Genomic DNA, 24,810 nt, shown 5'->3' with positions numbered 1-24,810 from the left:
ACGCACGCACGCACGCAGGTCCGCCACAGAGACAGACACGCACGCCCGCACGCACACACGCACACAGGCACGGAACAGAGTCAGACACACACACACAGGCGCACGCGTGCATTGTTACAATGTTACTTTTCTTGGTTGTTTATTAGATTACGGATTTGTTCAAATGTTCCTTTTTTCCCCCCCGTTCTTAAAACTCGTTAAAAAAGGTGTTTTTTAGCGAGCGGGTCGTAAGGCTATAGTGCAAACTCTTGCAGTGTTAGTTTCCTCTGTTGTTCAAGGTTTTCTTAGTGTTATTCAATGTTTTTACATTTAGTTTACTATTACTATGTGCATTCAATGGTATAATTAACTATATTTGTGCTTAAAATCTTAAAAAATATATATATTTACATACAGTTCATACGATCTGGAACGAATTCATTGTATTTACATACAATCCTATGGGGGAAATTACTTTGGTTCCACTGTATTACTGTCTGACAAAATTACAGGCATTTTACGGAAATACAAACCAGTATTACTGAGAGAGAAAATTAAAGGCACACAATACAGTGACACATATACAGTGGTGTGAAAAACTATTTGCCCCCTTCCTGATTTCTTATTCTTTTGCATGTTTGTCACACAAAATGTTTCTGATCATCAAACACATTTAACCATTAGTCAAATATAACACAAGTAAACACAAAATGCAGTTTTTAAATGATGGTTTTATTATTTAGGGAGAACAAAAAATCCAAACCTACATGGCCCTGTGTGAAAAGTAATTGCCCCTGAACCTAATAACTGATTGGGCCACCCTTAGCAGCAATAACTGCAATCAAGCATTTGTGATAACTTGCAATGAGTCTTTTACAGCTCTGGAGGAATTTTGGCCCACTCATCTTTGCAGAATTGTTGTAATTCAGCTTTATTTGAGGGTTTTCTAGCATGAACCGCCTTTTTAAGGTCATGCCATAGCATCTCAGTTGGATTCAGGTCAGGACTTTGACTAGGCCACTCCAAAGTCTTCATTTTGTTTTTCTTCAGCTATTCAGAGGTGGATTTGCTGGTGTGTTTTGGGTCATTGTCCTGTTGCAGCACCCAAGATCGCTTCAGCTTGAGTTGACGAACAGATGGCCGGACATTCTCCTTCAGGATTTTTGGTAGACAGTAGAATTCATGGTTCCATCTATCACAGCAAGCCTTCCAGGTCCTGAAGCAGCAAAACAACCCCAGACCATCACACTACCACCACCATATTTTACTGTTGGTATGATGTTCTTTTTCTGAAATGCTGTGTTCCTTTTACGCCAGATGTAACAAGACATTTGCCTTCCAAAAAGTTCAACTTTTGTCTCATTAGTCCACAAGGTACTTTCACTGAAGTTTCGGCAATCATTGAGATGTTTCTTAGCAAAATTGAGATGAGCCTTAATGTTCTTTTTGCTTAACAGTGGTTTGCGTCTTGGAAATCTGCCATGCAGGCCGTTTTTGCCCAGTCTCTTTCTTATGGTGGAGTCGTGAACACTGACCTTAATTGAGGCAAGTGAGGCCTGAAGTTCTTTAGACGTTGTCCTGGGGTCTTTTGTGACCTCTCGGATGAGTCGTCTCTGCGCTCTTGGGGTAATTTTGGTCGGCCGGCCACTCCTGGGAAGGTTCACCACTGTTCCATGTTTTTGCCATTTGTGGATAATGGCTCTCACTGTGGTTCGCTGGAGTCCCAAAGCTTTACAAATGGCTTTATAACCTTTACCAGACTGATAGGTCTCAATCACTTCTGTTCTCATTTGTTCCTGAATTTCTTTGGATCTTGGCATGATGTCTAGCTTTTGAGGTGCTTTTGGTCTACTTCTCTGTGTCAGGCAGCTCCTATTTAAGTGATTTCTTGATTGAAACAGGTGTGGCAGTAATCAGGCCTGGGGGTGGCTACGGAATTTGAACTCAGGTGTGATACACCACAGCTAGGTTATTTTTTAACAAGGGGGCAATTACTTTTTCACACAGGGCCATGTAGGTTTGGATTTTTTTTCTCCCTAAATAATAAAAACCATCATTTAAAAACTGCATTTTGTGTTTACTTGTGTTATATTTGACTAATAGTTAAATGTGTTTGATGATCAGAAACATTTTGTGTGACAAACATGCAAAAGAATAAGAAATCAGGAAGGGGGCAAATAGTTTTTCACACCACTGTATATATATATATATATATGTTGTCGTGCCTTGCGTAACTGAATAACCTTTATGGCACAATAACAATTCAATACATTTATGGTCACTACAGTATTTGGATTTAATAATCTTCATGTGGGAAAAGGCTGACTTGCATAAATAAGTAGAGCCAAATAATGCAGTCAAGGAGGTAGCACTTGGAAGGACTTCTTATGCTTAATGATCGAGTGACTCACCCGGAAAGATGCTTCGGTGTGCCTGTCTTTGCTTTTGAATTCAGCTGAGTGAAAAATGACGGCTGTCCAATTAACTGCGATTTTAGTTCCTTCTCCTTTATCTTTCTCAGATCGCTTTTCGGAAGGAAGTCAGTTTGGTAGTTTTTATGAACAGTTCGAAAGTGCCTTTCCACATTTTCCTTGTTTGGAATAGCAATGATAGATTGACAGATCAGACAAACGCACTTCGATTGTGACATTGTGAGAAAAAAAATCATCTTCCAATTCCACTTCCAGCCCATAACCTCCCCAAATATTTGTTTTTTAAATCCCTTCTTTAGTCGATATAAATTGGAAGGCTAACTAGATCACAGCCAAAGTTTTGCAGTAGCTCGCGCGTTTGATCGTACCTACGGGATGACCAGTGTGTTAGAAGAGAAGAGACCTCAGACTGGCTGCCCTGTATGTCAATCAAGTGGCAAATACCATAGGGAGGATATATGATAGACTAACATTTAAAAAAAATTTTTTGAATGCAACACGATCTACCTGAACTCCCTTTCCTATCTACCAGTCGATCGCGATCGACGTCTTGGGCACCCCTGCTATAGACTCATAACTTCTGACACACCTTAGTATAGATAAATGTTTATGATGTTTGAAAAGACTAAGCTACATTTTAAGTAAATAAATGCATAGAAATTGTCATTTTTCTTCACATACTGAAAACTTCTTTTTTCTTTTTATTTATTTCCACTACTATGTGGTGTTAATGTGACTAATCTGATATTGGTAATATTCTGTACCTATAGCTCCATACATCCACTGTCATAGAGACAGATAAACATCCTGAAACATCATCAGCTGTACAAACATGGATATGGCACCAGTCCATCACAGGGCACATTCACACATACACCCTCATTTACTCACACACAACAGGGTAGTTAACAATTAATCAAATATGCAAATAATTTTGTTGTTCTAGAAAAATCAGAGTACAGAGTTGAAAACCCATGCAGACATGGGGAGAACACAAATAAACTATGAAGACACTACTCAGTCCAGTATTTAAAACAAAGACTGTGGAGCTATGAGGCAACACTTTCAGCTATTGTGCCATCCTACTTACATATTTTTGGAATACTCTTTAAGAGTTTATAAAAACAGAGAATGAATGTATGATTGTATGAGCTTTATGTAAAAACACAAAGTGATTCAAAACTTGCGAGACAATATATTGTTTTCAAAAATATACACAAGAAAACAAAAAAGAAATTGAGGGGACCATTCAACCATTATAATATGGCAACAACACTTGAATTACATTTTATAAAAACTTAGTTTTTGGGTAAGGGTGGTGCTTCTTGTGTTGTTCAAGATTAACAAATAATGTGAGCTGTTTATGTGACATATGCAGTTGACTGTATTCTTATTGGAATGATTTCTTTTCTCTTTAGTCTATAGCAGGGGTGTCCAACTCTGGTCCTGGTGGGCCACAGTGGCTGCAGATTTTCATTCTTACCATCTTCTTAATTAGTGAGCTGTTTTTGCTGCTGATTAACTTCTTTTGGGTTAGATTTAACTGACATGACTCAGACCCCTTAGTTGTTCCTTTTTCCTTAATGAGCAGTGAAACATTAATGAAGCACAAAACAAGCTACCACATGACCAGCTATCCCGAAAATAAGGAAAGGTGAAGGTCACGGTCATGTTGGGTCTGCTCAGGTCACCAAAACATTGTTACGGTGGTCTTAAAAAAAACAGAAAATCAACAGTATGCTGTTGTAGAATGAGAGCAGCAACAAGTCATGATTTTCAAGAAGTCTTTAATTAACAACAGGAATTGGCTTCTGATTAAGAAACTGGTTGGAGTGAAGCTGGCTGGAGTTTGATGTTCCAATTTAGCTGGTCATCTGTTGGCTCATTTCACATCTTATTTCTGTTTGGCTGCCATTTAATGAAGAGTCAAATCAGTTCAGAGGGCTGAATCGTTAAAAACAGGGCTATTAAAATGAAGGGAGAAGGAGTTAATTAGGAAAAGGGTTAGAGTGAAAATCTGCAGCCACTGCAGCCCACCAGGACCGAAGTTGGACACCTCTGGTCTTTAGCAATGTGTGTTTCTAATGCTGGTTCTTTTGTAATGCATATTTCTGGAAATAAAATGAAAAGGGGAAAACTCAGGTCACATGATCAACATTTTCATTCAGATAACACATAATGCTGGCCTCTCAATTCACAACAAGTCTTGTATAGTTGCATTCGTATGAAATGATCAGTTGATCAATATGCTTTAGTTCAATACAACTATATTTATTTCATACACAGTTAACAGTAAAATACATACTTGTGCCTTCCTCATGTATGTGAGGGGTTCCTTAATGTGCTCAGGAGGTGCTATTGGGTTCCCTGAAGTGTGAATCCTGATGACAAAAAAGATACACAGTTAAATAAGAAAATACATGTATTTTTCAAAATGTAATCAAACATATACACTGAAAACAGCATCCTAATATGCACATTTACAATATTTATTTTACATTCATTCTTTTTAAAAAGTAATGTTAAACAGTATAAGAATTTTTTTCACAGAATAATTGGTTATCTATACTAATAAAAGGCAAAGCCCTCACTGACTCACTCACTCACTGACTCATCACTAATTCTCCAACTTCCCGTGTAGGTAGAAGGCTGAAATTTGGCAGGCCCATTCCTTACAGCTTACTTACAAAAGTTATGAAGGTTTCATTTTGAAATTCTACGCGTAATGGTCATAACTGGAACCTATTTTTCTCCATATACTGTAATGGAGTTCAGCTCGATGGTCGTGGGGGGGCGGAGTTTCGTGTGACATCATCACGCCTCCCACGTAATCGCGTGAAAAGACTGTGAGCGCAGTACGTAGAAAACAAGGAAGAGCTCCAAAAAGCGCTGAAGAAAACATGCATTATATAATTAAGAAGGCAGCGAAACAATAAGAAGCGAGTGAGTGACACATACAAGCATATTCATAAGTGCAGCTACTGTGGAAACAAAACACGGTGTAAACTGTAAGTTTAAATTAAATTTATAGACACACTCCCACTGCCGCTAATGCGGTCTTTCAGAAGCAACTTTGTCACGCTGCCACCAAATACTCACAGAAAAATCCACAAGTTAACACACATGCTGTCTCTAGAGTTTCTCCACACTCAGTGTATTCCTTGCATCCCCTTTATACCCTCTGATCTCCCATTTCAACTCAGATGCCTCCAATTTCCAGTAAGGCTCTGCTTCGCGATGAGAAGTAAGAAGTCTCAGAGACAGACCCAACAAAAGGTTGCCATTGATTTCAGGCAAGATTGCTTTTCTCCTGGACAACTATACGTTGCATTCTCAAGAGTGAGCTCCCGCAGCTTCATCATATTACAACCAGTGTGCTGAACTGACAACGTGATATATTAAGAGAACTATAATAATCGTAATCAACGAACAATAAAACAGCGGAGAACCCGTGGATTAAATAAAAATGCAGCTTTCTTGGCAAAGCAAGGAAAAAGGATGGCTTTATATGTCGTTCGTTTATAAAACAGCGGAGAAGCTGTGTGAAGGCAGCTACACAAAAAAACAGCAGAGCGCCACACGCTGAATGTATTCCTCGCATCACCGTTATACTCTCTGATCTCCCATTTCAATTCAAATGCCTCAAATTTCCAGTAAGGCTCTGCTTCGCGATAACAATTAATAAGTCTCAGGGACACACCCCACAAAAGGTTGCCATTGATTTGAGGCAACATTGCTTTCCTCCTGGACAAAACTATATGTTGCATTCTCAAAAGTAATCTCAGTGCACAGCTTGGTCATATTACAACCTGGACTGCTGAACTGACAACGTGGTATACGCGATGATTTTGCTATATACAGTATATATATATATATATATATATATATATATACATATATATATATATATATATATATATATATATATATATATATATATATATATATATACAGTATATATATTTATCTGTATGTATGTATATATGTAGTTCTAAATATTTACAAGGTATTTCAGCTACTTCAGCTAATTTAACATGATGTACACAAAAGTTATTTCATTACATTTTTTTTCCTGAAAAAATATATATATCCTTCTGCTAATGCTATAATTGTCTGGTTAAAATATGAAATACGGATCAATAAGACAATTTTCCCTTTAGGGATACAGTTTTTCTTGATCGCTTTCAACCTACTGTATTACCAGTCTTACTTACTAAAACTAAAAAAACCATATCACCATCTACCAAAATACAAACTCATTTGCCAAATCTATAAACATTATTCCCCTATCATTTGACACACGATTCAGACTGATTTCATTTTTTGCACAAAACTCTATACATAAATGCCTTCATGTATCATTGGCTTCACTTTGTGCTCATTTAGAAAGAACTGGCCTCAATATCATTAACTCAAGTCAGCAAAGCTGAAACACATTCAGAACACAATTCCCCAGGTACAAACGCTACCAGTCATAGCCGATGGATGAATGGATAGATAGATAGATAGATAGATAGATAGATAGATAGATAGATAGATAGATAGATAGATAGATAGATAGATAGATAGATAGATAGACCATAGGTTAGTTCACTTACTGTATTTTGGAACAATGGATCAACAACACATGAAGAAAGAGGAAGAAGACACAGGAGGGGAGATGGAAGAGAGTGAGGAAGAATACAAGCTAGAACAAGGAGACAATGGTTTCTAATGAGATTTGAGCCATCTTATTGACCATGTCCTTGTGCATGGGATGTCCATAGCAGAAGCTGATCAAAGAGTGCAACCAAACCTGAGCTGCTTCACTGTAGCTCCTATAATACAAACCTTCAGAGAGGAAAATAGGTAGGTCATTTACATACTGCTCTCTACTGTAACTTTGGAGTACTGCACATTGTTATGTTCAACACCTACGTGTACTGTCACTGTTTGCTTTATTAGACTTTATACTGTCTGAACTGTATTGAATTACTACACCATTTCACATATTTACTGCATGTTCCTACAGAAAAATGTATGGTTTTAAAGCAAATACTTGCAGTATTTTGTTTTCCAGAACTGAGAGATGACCACCTAGTGAAGAGCAAGAGAGCACTATGATCAATATGTTTACAGACAACAGCACGATTCACTTGCAAGAGATAAAACAGAAGGTTATTGAAGACCAAGAAATCTTCCACGGGATAGATGCAGTATGCATTTCCACAATTGACCGCATTTTTCGAAAGAGCAGGTTGACGATGAAACAGACCTATTTTGTTCATTTCGAAAGTAACTCTGATAGAGTTAAAAACCAACACCTGGAATATGTACAGGCATGATATTTTCATAGTGCGTGAAGTATCTTAGTGTAGTTACAGTATGTATTACAGTGCTGCACAGCACTATATAGTGTAGAACAAGCTGTATTTATGGGTCCCTTTTTGTGTACTCTAGAAAAGCGTTTCAGAGTAGTCATTTACTGTAGTGTGTGGCATCTTGTGTAGAAAATCTTTGAAACAGAAGATGCCACACTCCTCATGAGCTCATCTTTGCTGATAAGACAGGCTTCAACCTCACTAAGAGGAAGAGGAGGTGGAGGAATATATATGGCCAGCGGCCATCGTAATTGTCCCTGACCAGCAATGGGGAAATGTGACAATGTGTGTCACCATCAGCCAACGACAGATCCACCACCGATATGCCATTCTTGGTCCAAACAACACCATGCTTCTATTGGCTTTCCTCAGTGGTTTCTGAGATCATGTATACCAACTTGACAAGAGGGAGCCGGCACAACCAGAGCAGCCATACTTTGTTGTAATTTGGGACAATGTCAGTTTAAACCAGACTGCTCTGGTTCATGACTGGTTCACCAACAACCGCAGATTCAGCAACATCTTTCTGCTTTCATATTCTCGTTTCCTAAACCCTATAGGGGAATTGTTTTAAGCATGGTGATGAAAGGTTTATGACTGAGACCCCCTACATTCATGTTCACCTCCTCCAGGCCATGGACATCACAGTTGAGGCTTGCCAGGGATAGATAAGACACGTAATGGGATTTTTCCCATGTTGCCTGGCCAGGGCTCATATCGCATGCAATGTCGATGAGATTCTCTAGCCTGACCATGACCAGAAAGATGCTGTGACCGAATAGAATTTTCTTTTTGTTTCCAATTCCTTATGTATTGTGTTGTACATTAAAGGATAACATTTTTCAGAAAATTTCTACATTTGTTGTTTATATAGAATTCATTATGTAAATAGGTAGTGGGCGGGGGTGATCATAAGTAACATTACTTATTGCAGAAGCAAGTTTTTACAGAAGTGTTTTGAATTGATCTCCACATGGTGTAAGGCTGTGTTGTAGTGTGTGTTTTTTGGGGGCATTTGTGTAATGTCAGAAGAGAAAGTTTGGCTTTTATATAAGATTACATGGTTTTGAGTAGACAGTTTGGCTTTGACGTGGAAGTTTGGGTAGTTGAGTGTGCAGTTAGGAAATTGTGTACAGAGTTTTGGGAAATGGAGCTTATTTTCAAGAAATGTGTCCAAGCAATTAAGGAAAACTGTAATAAAGTATAGCAAAACAGAAAATAAAAATAATGCTATTTTTGATTCACTTAAAAACCATGGTACCGGCACAATTTTACTGAAATGATACTAAATAATATTCCTTTGAGTTTTTTGGTAAACCTTCTTATTCATGCAGTCTATACCTTTATTTCCAATAGACAAATCAGTCTCAAAGTATATCAAATAAAGAATCATTAGAATGACAAATGCAGCACCAGCATTTGGTTAATGTTACACTGTAGAATCATTTAAACATTCTACTCATAATCTAATATATAGCTGTTATTGTAAAAAATAATCAGCTAAACTGTCAAAAAATCCCTAATTTTAAAAGCATACCTTTACCTTTAATTTTTTAAATAACTATACATTTCCTTACTTAACAAAATTTACTTAAATTTACCAGATTAACTGGTTATACCACACAATGTTTCAGACATTTTATGTATTAATAAAACAGTTCATTATTTCACTGAAGAACAAGTGTTGAATGGCCTGTATGCTAAATTTCATTGGTTCATTTGTTTTATGTTCTGATATACAGTAGATACGAGTTTCATTTGGTAATGATCAAACTAAAAGAAACAAAAACATCTTGGTAATAAACATGGAATAACTTTAATTCTGCTTAATTCGGTTTTGCTAAATATTTAATTTCTATTTCCTTAGCCACTACAACATGGCAGATGAGGATGATCTAAACCATTGAACAACATCATAAAGGGGGAAAAGTAATAACAGCTAAAGAGACTGTAAACTATAGGAACGAGTACTGAAAAACAGTCACCAAGGGGATTTGCGAAAAGAGTTTGAAACAAAAAATGTTTGCATCAAATTTGCAATGTAATATTTTCAGTAATTAAATGATATTCATTACTGTGAAACGTGCCAAATTACTCAACAATCTTTAACATTTCTGAAAAAAAAAGTAAAAATAATATTTACATGGCTTGAGTTCAAAAGTAATATTACATATGGTACACTTTTTCACTTATTTTTTACTTTAATCATATTCCCAAAATCTAAAAACTATTGTAGTTCTGAACCGCACAATGAAAAAAATTATGTGCTAGCCCTTATCTTGTATGTACGTGAAAATATCCTGTACATACATGAAAATATCTTGTACATATGGGATATTTTTCCATACACACAAGATGGTTTCACATACGTAAGATAAGTTTATCTTGTACAAACATGAAAGGTATTTTGCATGTATGTGAAAATCTCATACGTATGCAAAAACAACTCATATATGTGTGAAAGTATCCTATACATATTATTTTCATGCATGTATGAGATAAGGGCTATCTCTTTGGGTTTTTTTTTTTATTGTGAGGTTCAAACCTTACATAAAAAACCCGTTGGAAATTATTGAATGCACCCAGAGATTAGTACCATGGCTAACCTTGTGTTATAAACTGCTCTATACAACCTGACAAATAAAGCTAACTTGAATGTTTCAGGAGTGAAGCTCCACCAGTTTTCAGAGTCATTTTAGATACATTTTTTACAGACAAGGAGATGTTCCAATGTTATGTAAACTCTTAACCTGAAAATCTAGTTTTTAAATTTGTTTAAGTAATTGCTATAACTAGTCCATACCTGTTAGTTAATCAAATTCATTACTATCATCATTTTTTCTGCACTTATAGTGGCCAGGGTTATAATAGCCACATTCTGACCTGGCCTGAGCAAACCACCTAATCTTTCAGCTTCTGTTGAGAGTTTCCCAGAAGATCCTGGACCAGTTGAGAGAAACACACTCTCCCACGTGTCCTGAGTGTACTGCTGAGCCTTCTACCAGTGGTCCAGGCCTTGTATATGTCATATAGGAAGTACCAAGATGACATACTGTTTTGTCTTGGTAGAGGAATATATTGCTCTACTTTCCCCTTTTGTATTATTAATATGTAGCCTTTGTAGGAATAGCTCAAATCTCATAGATCTACCACTGTTTATAAGGTATTATAGTATACAGTCCCCACCTTCCCTTCTACATCTATAACCTCAGGCAATTAGGTATAGTAAAAGACAAGCAGGAGTTAAGTTACAATTTAAACAATGTATTATTGATAATATTCATAAATAATAACAATATGCAAAGTACATTTGAAGATTGGTAACCATACAACCTGATAAATGTTGATGTGTAGTTTCAGGTGGCACACAGACTTGTTAGTTACTTAAAAATGTCTCTAGTTCATTTGTGGTCAGCTTTCTTCAGAAAATGCCACATGCCTGTCTGAATATGGCTGCCGAGCTGTGCTCTTCATTGTGTTGTCCTTTTCAGTTCATGCATCAGTTTGGTAAGAGAGAGATAGAGTGAGGGAGTGAGCAAATTTATAGATGTTTTGTCCAATCCCTAGGGCCAACAGGATGTCATGGTACTTAAAGGCTTTTGATACAAGCCAGTTCCAAACAGCTATACTTCAGACCAATGGGGGAGATACAACATCTTCACACCTGGCATCCCCCAAAACCATATGTTAAGGTAAAGCTTGGCAGTTAGGCAGCCTGGCTTTCCTATGGGGGTTGAAAGACTTTAGCAAAGAAACACTTGCCAAACCGGTTTTAGGCACTTCTCCCAAAATCTGTCGTAAAATTCAAAGAGACTCAGTCCTGATGGGGGGGTGGGGTTGGGGTTCTTAAACCATCAAACCATTGCTGTTATTATCAATAAGGTAACACTAATGTTACATTGCTTTGCCTAAGTTACAAATAAATACATACAAAATATTTATCAAGTCATTTGCAAAATCTCACATCACATCACATACTAAGTACATAACCAAATTACCTTGATCTAAAGAAGCTGCGGCTCTACTCCAATATTTTGTAATCTATTAAATAAACATACTTGCTAATTTTTCATGTGACTATAGCAATTATATGTCTACATTTATCACTACCACATCAGATGATTTCAAACAAGTAAAACTTGTCCAAGCTAGGCCATTCTAGCAAATTCAGCCCAGGAGCAGAATGCAAGATGCTGGAAGAAGCCTCGAAGAACTCCAAAATTTCTTCATAGGACTTACAGGTACCTCTTGCCACTGCTGATGTCAAAGTGCATGAGTCTACCATTAGAAAGAGGCTGTACATATTAGATCTGCATGGGAAATGAGCCAGGAGAATATATTTGATGTTCAGAAGAATACCAGAGCAAGACTTGCATTTGCCCATGAACACTGAGAGAAAGACCAGGACTTCTGGAACAATGTGCACAGGACAGATGAGGCAAAAATAGTTATTTGACCATAGTATCAGAAGACATAGTTGGTGAACACCTATGACAGCATTTGACCAGAACATCCTGATATCAACTGGAAAGCATAGTAGTAGAAATGTTATGGTTTGGAGCTACTTTACTGTATCAGGACTGGACAGCTCACCATCACAGAATCCACTATGAATTCTTCATTGTATTAGAGCTTGCTTGAAAATATTACAAGACCTCCTGTCAGAAGACTGAAGCACAATCGAAAGTGGACCTTGCAACTTTACAGTGACAATAAACATACTATTAAATCTACCAGATTTGCTGGTTGGTTGAAAGAAATGGAGGGATCTGGAATGGTCAAGTCAAAGCCCAGATCTGTATCCCTTCAAGTTGTTGTTGGGAATTTGAAATGGGCTGTGCACATAAGATACTCCTCAAACATTGCACAGTTGAAATAATTCTGCATGGAGGAGTGAGAAAAATCTTATCCAAGGTTGATATCTTTTCAAAACCATATCTCTAAACGTTTGTTTCATTATCAGCCTGGGGCAGCAATCAGGCAATTGAACCAGCAACCACCCCCCAACACAAAAATAGATTGGAGGTTAAAGGGAATGAAAAAGAAGCAGTCAGGAAGATGGAAGAGAGTCATTGCAAGTGTGATCAAGAGGGAGATAGAGCAAACTATGTGGAAGGCAGCTGTGAGGAGGGGCCTTCCAGTGAGCGGCTGTTGTGAAGGAGCGCTCCAGCTGAGCGACATTGGGGCTCAAGTGTCCAGGTGGTGCAGGCAACTCGTTGCAGAAGTCCAGGAAGGCAACAGGAGTAAGTTAGGCTCAGACAGGGAGCCCCATTGCGAATGGCAGTGGCCTTTGGGGACCTGAGTTTTAGAATCCAGAGCGGGTGCCTTGTTACACCCATGGAGTGGGAAGGACCAAGACCAACAGATTGATGTTAGGCGTCTGTTAGATAGCTGTCTCTTTGGCTGCAAGGTCTGAGCAGGATAAGCTGAGGAGACAACCACTTTAAAGGAGTGCACCCTGCCATGTTTTAACCTTTTTTTAATGGATTACTTATTTTGATTGCTTTTAACTGCCACATAGACACCATCTTTTATAGATTATTTATTTGAGGAAGATTTTAAGCACTGCACTTTTGAATAGTGTTAGGTTTTTGAATTAGTTTTAATAAAAGCACTCAGCACCTTTACACCTTCCCCTTGCTTGAATATGTTAGTGTCCTCATTTGCCAGTTCATCTCAGTCATGACTATCGACGGTATCGTGTTCAAGAGGCTTCCAAAGGTGAAGTGGAAGCATGGAGCCGCACCGTCACAGGGCACTACTGTAGTGTGGGCAACTTAGTTTTGTTTAATCTGAAATATAACAATAACTGTAAAGGAGAATGAGTCTTTCAAGATGTAGATAAATGTAGATTTACTATAGGGTGGTCCAGATCTAATTATGCAATTTTCATTACGCTATAACTTATTAAGTTTATTACATAGAAAATCACCCGACCATCGAGAAGTGTGCGAACTGATGACATGAAGAATCGTCTTCATGCTGAACTGGAATTGTCCCCGCATAAATCAAAGTCATCCAGACGATCTGGATCTGCATAATTAGATCTGGACCACCCTATATAAATAAGATGGATACTATATCTGAATGTTTATTTCTATCTTTTTTTACAGACTGCCTTCTTCTTTCTTACATATTTCTTACAGTTAAGGAGGAGGTCAAGTTCATCAGGAATAGTAAAGGGGAAATAAAAGATACAGAAAATGAAATAGCAGATGCCCTAAACTTACATTTTTCTGAGGTGTTCACAAGTGAGCAAGTGGATAACCTCCTAGAGGTAAACGTGACTACTAAGGAGGTACTGAGGGATTTGGAAATTGTAGAGGGAGAAGTGCTGCTCAGATTAAATAGGGTGAAATCAAACAAATCATCAGGACCAGATAATATTTATCCTCATGTTCTTAAGGAGACTAGTGAGTACATATATAAACCCTTGACACACATTTTTAGGAAGTCACTGTGCACTGGAGAGATTCCAAAGGACTGGAAAATGGCAAATATCATCCCATTATATAAAAAGGGTGACAGGGCAGATCCAAGCCACTATAGGTCAGTAAGCTTAACATGCATCACAGGAAAATTAATGGAAGGAATTATTAAGGATCAAGATTGAGCAACACATGGCAAGGACAGGAGTTATTCTGAACAGTCAGCATGGGTTCAGAAGAGGGAGGTCGTGTTTTACGAACATGCTGGAATTCTATGAGGAGGCAACAAAAAGATACAATCAAAGTGGAGCTTATGATATTATTTATCTTGACTTTCAGAAAGAATTTGATAAGGTGCCATATGAGAGGCTGGGCATCAAATTAAAAGAAGTGGGAGTGCAGGGTGATGTTTTTAGATTGGTGCAGAACTGGCTCAGACACAGGAAGCAGAAGGTGATTGTGCGAGGAACCACATCAGAACTGGTCGATGTTAAGAGTGGTGTTCCACAGGGGTCAGTGCTAGGGCCGCTACTATTTTTAATATATATAAATGATTTAGATAGGAATATAAGTAACAAGCTGGTTAAGTTTGCAGATGATACCAAGATAGGTGGATTAGCAGATAATTTAGAATCCGTTATATCATTACAGAAGGACTAGGATAGCATAAAGGCTTGGGCAGATTTGTGGCAGGTGAAATTTAATGTCAGTAAATGTAAAGTATTACACATAGGAAGTAAAAATGTTAGGTTTGAATACACAATGGGCAGTCAGAAAATCAAGAGTATACCTTATAATAAGGATTTAGAAGTCTTAGTGGACTCTAAGGTATCAACTTCCAGACAGTGTTCAGAAGCCATTAAGAAGACAAACAGAATGGTAGGTTATATAGCACTGTGGTATGTGGAGTACAAGTCCAAGGAGGTTATGCTCAACCTTTATAATGCACTGATGAAGCCTCATCTTGAGTACTGTGTGCAGTTTTGGTCTCCAGGCTACAAAAAGGACATAGCAGCGCTAGAAAAGATCCAGAGAAGAGTGACTAGGCTGATTCCAGGACTACAGGGATTGAATTATGAGGAAAGATTAAAAAAGCTGAACCTTTACAGTTTAAGCAAAAGAGGATTAAGAGGTGACATGATTGAAGTGTTTAAAATTATGAAGGGAATTAGTACAGTGGATAGAGACTTGTATTTTAAAATGAATTCATCAAAAATACAGGGACACAGTTGGAAACTTGTTAAGGGTAAATTTCGCACAAACATTAGGAAGTTTTTCTTTACACAAAGAACGATAGACTCTTGGAATAAGCTGCCAAGTAGTGTGGCAGACAGTAAGACGTTAGGGACTTTCAAAACTCGACTTGATGTTTTCTTGGAGGAAGCAAGTGGATAGGACTGGCGAGCTTTGTTGGGCTGAATGGCCGGTTCTCGTCTAGAGTGTTCTAATGTACATCATTTATTCTACATTCTTGAATGTAACTGAGAATTCCTTTCATGTAAAACTAGTGTATTCTCCCAATGCACATGTAGGTTTCCTTAAAAAAATCCAAAACATGGTACCCGGGAAACTGGAAAATCTAAATTGATTTGCTATGTGATCTGTCACAGACTGGAGCCCTTTTTAAGTCTACTTTCTCACTTACAAAAGGGCAATAAAGTGACAGAGGATTCAGTCACTAAGATTATGTACTGCAATATATTACATGCATCCTCAAACCTGATTAATCAAAATTAGGTAAATGAGAAGTTGAATCTCATCCCAGTATCTCAATGGGTGCAATTGGTGAAAAAATCCTGAGCAGGGCACCAGTCTATCACAGCCATACTAAAATTGGGCCAATTCAAAGACATTGATTAAACTAATCTTGATGTCTTTGGGAATACAGTGGAAAACCAGAATACTTAGAGGAAACCTGACATAGACATGATGATAACATGTGAAATTCATAAACAACAACTGGGTGCAGGCTTTAAACCCAGGATGCTGGATCCATGAAACAGCAATGCCAACCATTCCAACATTATGCCACTCAATAAACAGTAAATAAAAGCACAGAATATAAATGCTGGCTAACTTAACCTTTCTTTAATGCAGATCTTTTGTTTACTGCTTCATTTTTGGCACATTTATTATTAGTAGCATTATTATTTCCTCCATAAAATGTTATTCATTTAAGTTTTAGACTTATTTGTTCATTGAATTCCCTAGGCCAGATTACAGCTTTCCTTTCTCATATACGAAGTATAGGGAAATTATTGTAATTGTACAAAGATTCGATGTCGAGATTTTGATGAATCTCAATGTTTCAAAGCTCCCTGAGTCTGAAAATACAATTTTTGGAATTATGTCTATGTGTGTGTGTATATATAAACACGATAAGATGAGTACACTTTCACTTAGGTCAACCAAATTTTGCATACAAGTATTAGTATTGACATAGATTTCCGTCAACTTTTGGGCTATTTCTGTTAACTGGAAGTGGTACTTTACCTTTTATTCATGCAGCTGTAGAGTCTGATTTATTCAACTTTATTTGTATAATTGTTCAATATATTATTCATTTGACTTGATTTTTTTGTTGATGGTTCTTTAATGTGCATAATATAAAAATATAATCATTGTCTTGCGGTTTACTTCTCAGATATCCATCCCCATATCTGAGTATACGAGAAAGTCTAGGGGAGACCGACTTTTTTCTTAGTTTTAGATTCCAACTCTAGGTGATGCATTGAGACTTTGATCTGTTTTGTATTATTTTTTCCTGTCTAAACAACCTGTTATTTGCAGACTGATTAAGGTTTCAGCATATATTTTTGCTTGTTTAGTGAATATTTTTTTGTAAACAGTAAACAGATTAGTTCAAATTTGCTCTGCTTTGTTTTAGCTGTTATTTGGGATATTGCGCTGGGCTAATTAGATTTGATTTCCCCTGCTTTATTTATTGCTAACTTTGAGAAATTAAGTGAAAATAGTCAGCGCAAATGTTCAAAAAATGTAAAGACCAGACTGATTAGAATTTAATGATTTGCAAATTAAAGACATATAAAGCAGCAGAAAAACAAACAGCTGGATGACTGCATCTCTGAGACACCACCTGTACAATAACAAATGTAGCTTTTAAAACTGCTCTGTATCCATCACTGCATATTATTATGTATAGAACAACAACATAACAATATTCTGCAACCCACTAATCAAATTTAGGGCTCTAAGGTCCAGAAAGTATTCTGCTATCCCATATACTCGTACATAATGTGTTAATCAAAGAGACAAAGAGAAAGTGGGGCAGGTCATTGCGTACACGTGACAATAACAATAAATGTCTACACATGGAAGTGTGTGTGTGTCTGTCTGGCCTGGAAGTGAGGGGTGGAGTCAGGGTAAGGGCTCCACCTCCGAGGAAACACAAAACTAAACGTTGAAGCATGGAAGTGTGTGTGTCTGTCTGTCCAGGCCAGAAGTGAGAGGCTACTACAGCATGAAGCTTAGAGAGCCGGCAAGGCGGCTTAAAGTTAACGAGTCGGAAGAAGAAAGCGACTCGGTTGCCAAATTAAAACCACCAAGAAAAGAGAGAAATTCTTACGCAAGCGAGACAAGCACGTCGGCAAAACAGTATCCCTTTTACTTTTCCTCCCACTGCTACTACACAAGCAATGTGAGCACATCAGCAACACAAATCCTCTTAGGAGAGAGATGCCCAGAGTAGTTACTTTCAATCACCTGACATTTGTACATTTACATTTTTTTTTCTGATGATTTCAATTGTTTCTAGGACCCCTTACTTATACAGCTAATATATATATTATGCAGTGGAACCTTGGTTCATGAACGTCTCGGTACACGTATAACTCGGTTTACGACCAAAAAGTTCGTGAAACATTTGCCTCGGTTGATGATCACACTCTCAGTATCACGAGCAAGCCAGTTTCCCTTTCGGTTTTGTGTGCCGATGATTTCTGCACTTGTTGCATTGTTCTCGGTCAGACGTGCATGCTTGCACGTGCGTGCGTGCTTTCGCTGTGAACTCTTTGTGCTCTATTTCATTTCCCTTCCGGTTCGTATGTGCCTATTACTGTATTGAAGCATTTGTTCAGCCTCTCCCTGTTCATTGTTCTCAGTCAGACGTGCGTGCTTTACCTGTGAATTCTTTGTGCTCTACAGTATTTTGTGTGCTTTTGCAGTTAACCATGGCTTCTAAGCACTGTAACCTCCTCTCCACCCAGTTTCTCCTCACTTCATGCCAGAACTCGACTCATGCAAGGTTAGTTTTCTTGGTGGTTTATGGTTAGTTTTTGTAGTACGGATTTTTGAAATGTTCATTTCTCGGTTTGTAGCGTGAATTGTTGCAGTGTTACTTTTCTTGGTTGTTTATTGTTACAGATTTTTCAAATGTTCATTTTTTTCCCTGTGCTTAAATTTCATTTAAAAAAAAAAAGTGCTTACAGCAATCGGGTTGTAAGGCTATTAGCGTGAACTTCTGCAGTGTTACTATCTTGGTTGCTTGTGGTTGGTTTTTAAATAAAGTTCAATTTGTTCAAATGTTCCTTTTTTTCCCCCCTGTGCTTAAAACTCGTTAAAAAAAGTGTTTACAGTGATTGGGTCGTAAGGCTATGGCGCAAACTTTTGCAATGTTAGTTTTCTCTGTTGTTCAAGGTTTTCTCAGTGTTATTCAATGTTTTTACATTTAGTTTATTATTATTACGATGTGCATTCTGGTGTGATTAACTATATTTGTGCTTAAAAATGTTTAAAAAAATAAATTTACATACAGTTTGCACGGTCTGGAACGGATTAATTGTATTTACATACAATCCTATGGGGGAAATTACTACGGTTCACAACCAAATCGGTTTACGACCAGAGTTTTGGAACAAATTATGGTCGTGAACCGAGGTTCCACTGCGTGTGTGTGTATATATGTATATATATCTATACTAATAAAAGGCAAAGCCCTCACTCACTCACTCACTCACTCACTGACTCATCACTAATTCTCCAACTTCCCGTGTAGGTAGAAGGCTGAAATTTGGCAGGCTCATTCCTTACACCTTACTTACAAAAGTTGGGCAGGTTTCATTTCGAAATTCTACGCCTAATGGTCATAACTGGAAGGTATTTTTCTCCATTAACTGTAATGGAGTTGAGCTGGAATGACGTGGGGGGGCGGAGTTTCGTGTGACATCATCACGCCTCCCACGTAATCACGTGAACTGACTGTCAACGCAGTAGGTGTAAACCTAAACTTTAAATTAAGTTCATAGACAGGCTACCGCTGGCGTTTCACATGCCCACAGGTAATGCGGGATACAAGTTTAATGAGAGGACGCAGGATATAAACGAGAGTTTTGATCACTTTGTAACTAAGTTAAAATTGTAGGTGAAGGGGTGTGCTTATGCAAATTCCGCGAGACTGTGTTTGTGGGGGATTGACGGATAAGGCGGGTGGGGGAGTCACGTCATCATATCCCCTCCCATTTACCTCATTTCGCTCTGAGCTGAGCTCCGCGCCGCCGTCTTCCGAAGCAACTTTGTCACACTGCCACCAAATACTCCCAGAAAAATCCACAAGTTAATACACACGCTGTCTCTAGAGTTTCTACACACTGAATCCTCCAGGCACTACTTACAAAAGGTTACATTGACAATCGTGTTACGTTATTTTTAAAATGTTTCCTTTTCTTAGCACAAGCACAGCTGAGAAGCTTCGATGCATGTGCTCCATAACGCGTTAAAAAATAATGCATTTAATCACACTTTGCATTACAAGCAAAGGGAGCTTTTGTCAATGCATGATTTCCTGGTACACAGATTACATTGATCAGCGCATCCCGATTCATTTTACCCTCGCACCACCTTAGTTTGAGAAGAAGTATGAAAAAATATGAGGTTAACACAGAAAAACAGATCACCAATTCAAGCTTTATGAGTAATCGATTCGCCATCAATAATTGTTTTGGTAAAGCCATCCTCCTTCCATTTTATAATTTTTCCGCCATTAGCCATGATTAAATGAACGGTAAATAAAGTAAGAGCAAAGCGAGGGTGACTTATTTAGGCAGGCATATATATGACAGCAACACTCATGACAATGTCAATCATGTTACGTTATTATTAAAATGTTTCCTTTTCTTTTTCATTACTTCTTTAACACACTACTTCTCCGCTGCGAGGCGTGGGTATTTTGCTATATATAATATATGAATGACCTCCAAAGAGCGCTGAGACTTTTGATATCATGAACGTGTCTGCAAAAACTGTAGTCTGCTGCCCTGCAAAGTCGAGCAGCCAGCGCGCATAGCTGTGCCGGCCTTTGAGACGCTGACTGCGCTTCGCCTTAAGTCAAAGTGAGCACTTTTAATTTTTTTCATCCTCCCCCTGCGCTATAGCCCAGACAAGTGCAAACACGGGACCCCTTTTCTACACCGCGGCAAACTAATATTAAGGCGATTCGCACTTTCTTTTGCACGTTTACGATTATGAGGTTGTCAGCTCGGATTATGAAGACACGCATACGAGTGGAGGACTCACAGTGCCATCACAGCCGATTAATGGCGGGACGTCTCACCAGTCTACACAAGACCCACCGCGACTGTCCCCAAAAGGCGATCATAACGTCAGCGAACACATCTCTCTATACTATATAAAAGAAAGGCAACTTTCCTTTCTTTACACCTTTTTTCCTTTTATCCCAAACCAAAGCCTTTCTCTCTTAACACTGCAGAAGACACAAAACTAATTTTCTTTAAATGCCGGTAAGGCACATTACCAGAGGCACAAATTTGAGCGTTCACATAGAAAATGTAATTTCTATACCACAGCCGTCGTGTAGCGCCTTTCAAAAGGGATCTACTACCGAGAGATGATCCATATACATTTTAGCTGCTGTTAGTTACTTACCTGTTGTGTTACACGTCTTTAAAATGTAGTTTACCCGAAATCACTCCAGTAGTGCTCAATGTACCTGTACTTCTTAAAACGTTAATGTTTTACTGTTTAATAACTTATAGACTATATTTTATTATTTTTCCCTTGCACTCAGTGACCAAAGCTATACACACACATATAGACACATACAAACATACACACAGTATATGTATGTGTATATATATGTATGTATGTGTATATATATATATATATATATACAAACACACACCCCATCTACATTATATATATATATATATATATATATACATATACACACACACACATATATAATTTGTGTGTGTGTATGTATGTGTGTGTATATATGATGTAGATAGGTATGTATATATATAAGTGTATATGTAGATATGTATATAGATATGAAGATATGTATGTGTATACATATGTATATATATATATATGTATGTGTGTGTGTGTGTGTGTGTGTATATATATGACAGCAGCAATCCAAGCTGTGAGAAAACGGTAAAAAGGAGGCGTGTCAGACGTGTGGTACATTTTCTGATGCAGCTAGATGAAAAAAACTTTGTGACGCTGCCGCCAAATACACAAAACAATTACTTTGACAATCATGTTACGTTATTTTCAAAATGTTTCCTTTTCTTTCTCTTTCCTTCTTTAACACACTACTTCTCCGCTGCCAATATATATATATATATATATATAGATATAGATAGATAGATAGAGATATATATATATAGATAGATAGATAGATAGATAGATAGATAGATAGATATGAGAACAACACTCATATCAATGACAAAACAATTATATTAACAATCATGTTACGTTATTTTTATAATTTTTCCTTTTCTTTTTCGTACCTTCTTTAACACACTACTTCTCCGCTGCGAAGCGCGGGTATTCTGCTAGTATATATATATATATATTGTCACGCTTGGGTCACAGATTTGCACAGAGACACAGGAGGTCGTAGAAACAAGAAGGATTTTTATTCAAACAGTGCAAACACATGAGCTTAAACATGCTCCATGACAAGTCAGAGATGACAGTTCCGCTAGGAGCAGAGAGAGAGATAAAAGCAAACAATCAATTCCAAATCTGACAGGCGCTGCGCACGGCTTTTAAGTCGGCGGAGTACCGCGCGAGGCTTGTATTACCTGTTATAGTGCAAGGATAAGGAGCAATGTGAGGGTAGTCAGTGTTTCAGGCTTTGTGGTTTTCCCAGGGGCGTTTGTCTCTATTTGGGGTGCGATCAGCCCTCCAGCTCACAATATATATATTATGGGGTGCCAAACAGGCCAATACATTGATTTTCTGAATATATAAAGTCGGCGTCAGAATATATAAAGTCAAAACTTGAATATATAAAGTCAGCGCTGGAATATATAAAGTCATTCCCTAATATATAAAGTCAAAACCTGAGTATATAAAGTCAGCGTTGGAATATTTAAAGTCAAAACTTGAATATATAAAGTCAGTGTCAGAATATATAAAGTCAGCGCTGGAATATAAAGTCAAAACTTGAATATATAAAGTCATTCCCGAATATATAAAGTCAAAACTTGAATATATAAAGTCAGCGTCGGTATATATAAAGTCATACTTGTTTCTGAATATATAAAGTCAAAACCTGAATATATAAAGTCAGCGTCGGAATTTATAAAGTCACTAGCAATTTTGCGCGCGCTACGCTGCGCGTTGGATGACTACAGTTGAAGGACTCAATCGTAAGGACCTCTCATCGGGTGTCTCATTGGCACGCTTTTGCCTCTTTCTTTCGCAATCACGGCGTAATCTGTCTTCTCTCTGTGTAGGGGTTTCAGTTGCCTTTCACAGCGGCAGAGACGCGTCGTTAAGCTAATCTGTGTGAATGCTGAGTGTCTGTTTCTTGCGAGCGACTGTCACGCCTTTGCCTCTTTGCTTCGTGATCACGCTGTAATGTGTCCTCTCTCGCAGCAGCAGGTTTAGTTGCGTTCGCTTCGCATTGTTCCGTAAGGTCTCCTCCGTACAAGTGCACATGGGTAGCTGAAGACGGAAAGGCATAGTGAAACACACGAATTGGTGACCAGGGGAACCATACGACTCAGACGCGGGGAGTTTGAAATACTCAAGTGCACATGTTATTTATAATTTAATTTTTTTTTTGTTATGAACTTCCCCAAAAGAGTTGATCCCTGTAAATAGTTAATAGTATATGAACAATATAATCTGTTGTAGTACGGGCGTTAATTAGCGTCACACCTCATAACCTGCATACACCACGTGTTTGGCTGCAGCGTGACTCTGTTGGGCAGAAGCGCGGTGGACGCTGTAAGGGTAGGTTGTGGTTTCTGTTTCTTTCGTGATTTTGTTATATAATTTTATTGATTATTTAATAGGCAGAAGGGAGAAGACGTCATTAAGCTAATCTGTGTGAATGCTGAGTGTCCGTTTCTTGCGAGCGACTGTCACGCCTTTGCCTCTTTGCTTCGTGATCAACGCTGTAATGTGTCCTCTCTCGCAGCAGCAGGTTTAGTTGCGTTTCGTTTCGGCATTGTTCTGTAAGGTCTCCTCCGTACAAGTGCACATGGGTAGCTGAAGACGGAAAGGCATAGTGGGCATAGTGAAACACACGAATTGGTGACCAGGGGAACCATCCGACTCAGACGCGGGGCTCGAAATACTCAAGTGCACGTTATTTATAATTTAATTTTATTTTGTTATGAACTTCCCCAAAAGAGTTGATCCCTGTAAATAGTTAATAGTATATGAACAATATAATCTATTGTAGTACGGGCGTTAATTAGCGTCACACCTCATAACCTGCATACACCACGTGTTTGGCTGCAGCGTGACTCTGTTGGGCAGAAGCGCGGTGGATGCTGTAAGGGTAGGTTGTGGTTTTTGTTTCTTTCGTGATTTTTTTATTTCATTTTATTGATTATTTAATAGGCAGAGGGGAGAAGACAACGTTAATGTGACGCTCTGTCTATTTCTTTACTTTTGTTTTGAAAAGATTTTCGGGAACAGGAAAAATAAAAGCAAAGGGGAAAGGACGGAGTGGGGTAAGAAGGAATTCTGAGAGGGGACGGACTGGGGCTTTTCTATGGGGCGGCTGGCTATACAGCCAAAAGGAATGAGGACACGGACACCGACACCGCGCTGGGCTTTTATTATATAGATTCCTGATTATATAAAGTCAACATCAGAGTATATAAACTCATTCCTGAATATATAAAGTCAAAGTCCAAATATATTGATTGAAACGACTCAGGCACATTTTTAGTAAACTAAAAAAACTGAACTAAGTTAACAAAAACGTATTCAGAAAAATACATTAAAAAAACACTGTTCAGTTAATGTTTTGAAAATGATGCATGTGCCCTGCCCAGGATTGGTTCCTGCCTTGCGCCCAGTGTTGGCTGGGATTGGCTCCAGCAGACCCCCATGACCCTGTGGTCGGATTCAACGGGTTTGGAAATGGATGGATATTCCAGCGCTGACTTTGTATATTCCAACACTGACTTTATATACTCAGGTTTTGACTTTATATATTCAAGCGCTGACTTTATATATACCGACGCTGACTTTATATATTCAAGTTTTGACTTTATATATTCCGACAGTGACTTTATATAATCAAGTTTTGACTTTATATATTCAGAAATGACTTTATATATTCAAGTTTTGACTTTATATATTCGGAAATGACTTTATATATTC

At 38.0% G+C, this 24,810-nt stretch overlaps 1 protein-coding gene across 1 annotated transcript in view; it reads right to left on the bottom strand.

Annotated features, from left to right (window-relative positions):
• Positions 1-24,810, bottom strand: part of tbc1d19 (TBC1 domain family, member 19) — a 203,743-nt gene that overhangs the window by 142,439 nt on the left and 36,494 nt on the right. The window contains exon 4 of the mRNA XM_039751260.1: positions 4,717-4,792. Coding sequence (XP_039607194.1) covers positions 4,717-4,792 — 76 coding nt within the window. The remainder of the gene's footprint in view (positions 1-4,716; positions 4,793-24,810) is intronic.

This window comes from Polypterus senegalus, chromosome 4 (genome assembly GCF_016835505.1).
Source record: "Polypterus senegalus isolate Bchr_013 chromosome 4, ASM1683550v1, whole genome shotgun sequence".
Classification (NCBI taxonomy): domain Eukaryota; kingdom Metazoa; phylum Chordata; class Cladistia; order Polypteriformes; family Polypteridae; genus Polypterus; species Polypterus senegalus.
This window is presented reverse-complemented; position numbering and strand designations above follow the sequence as displayed.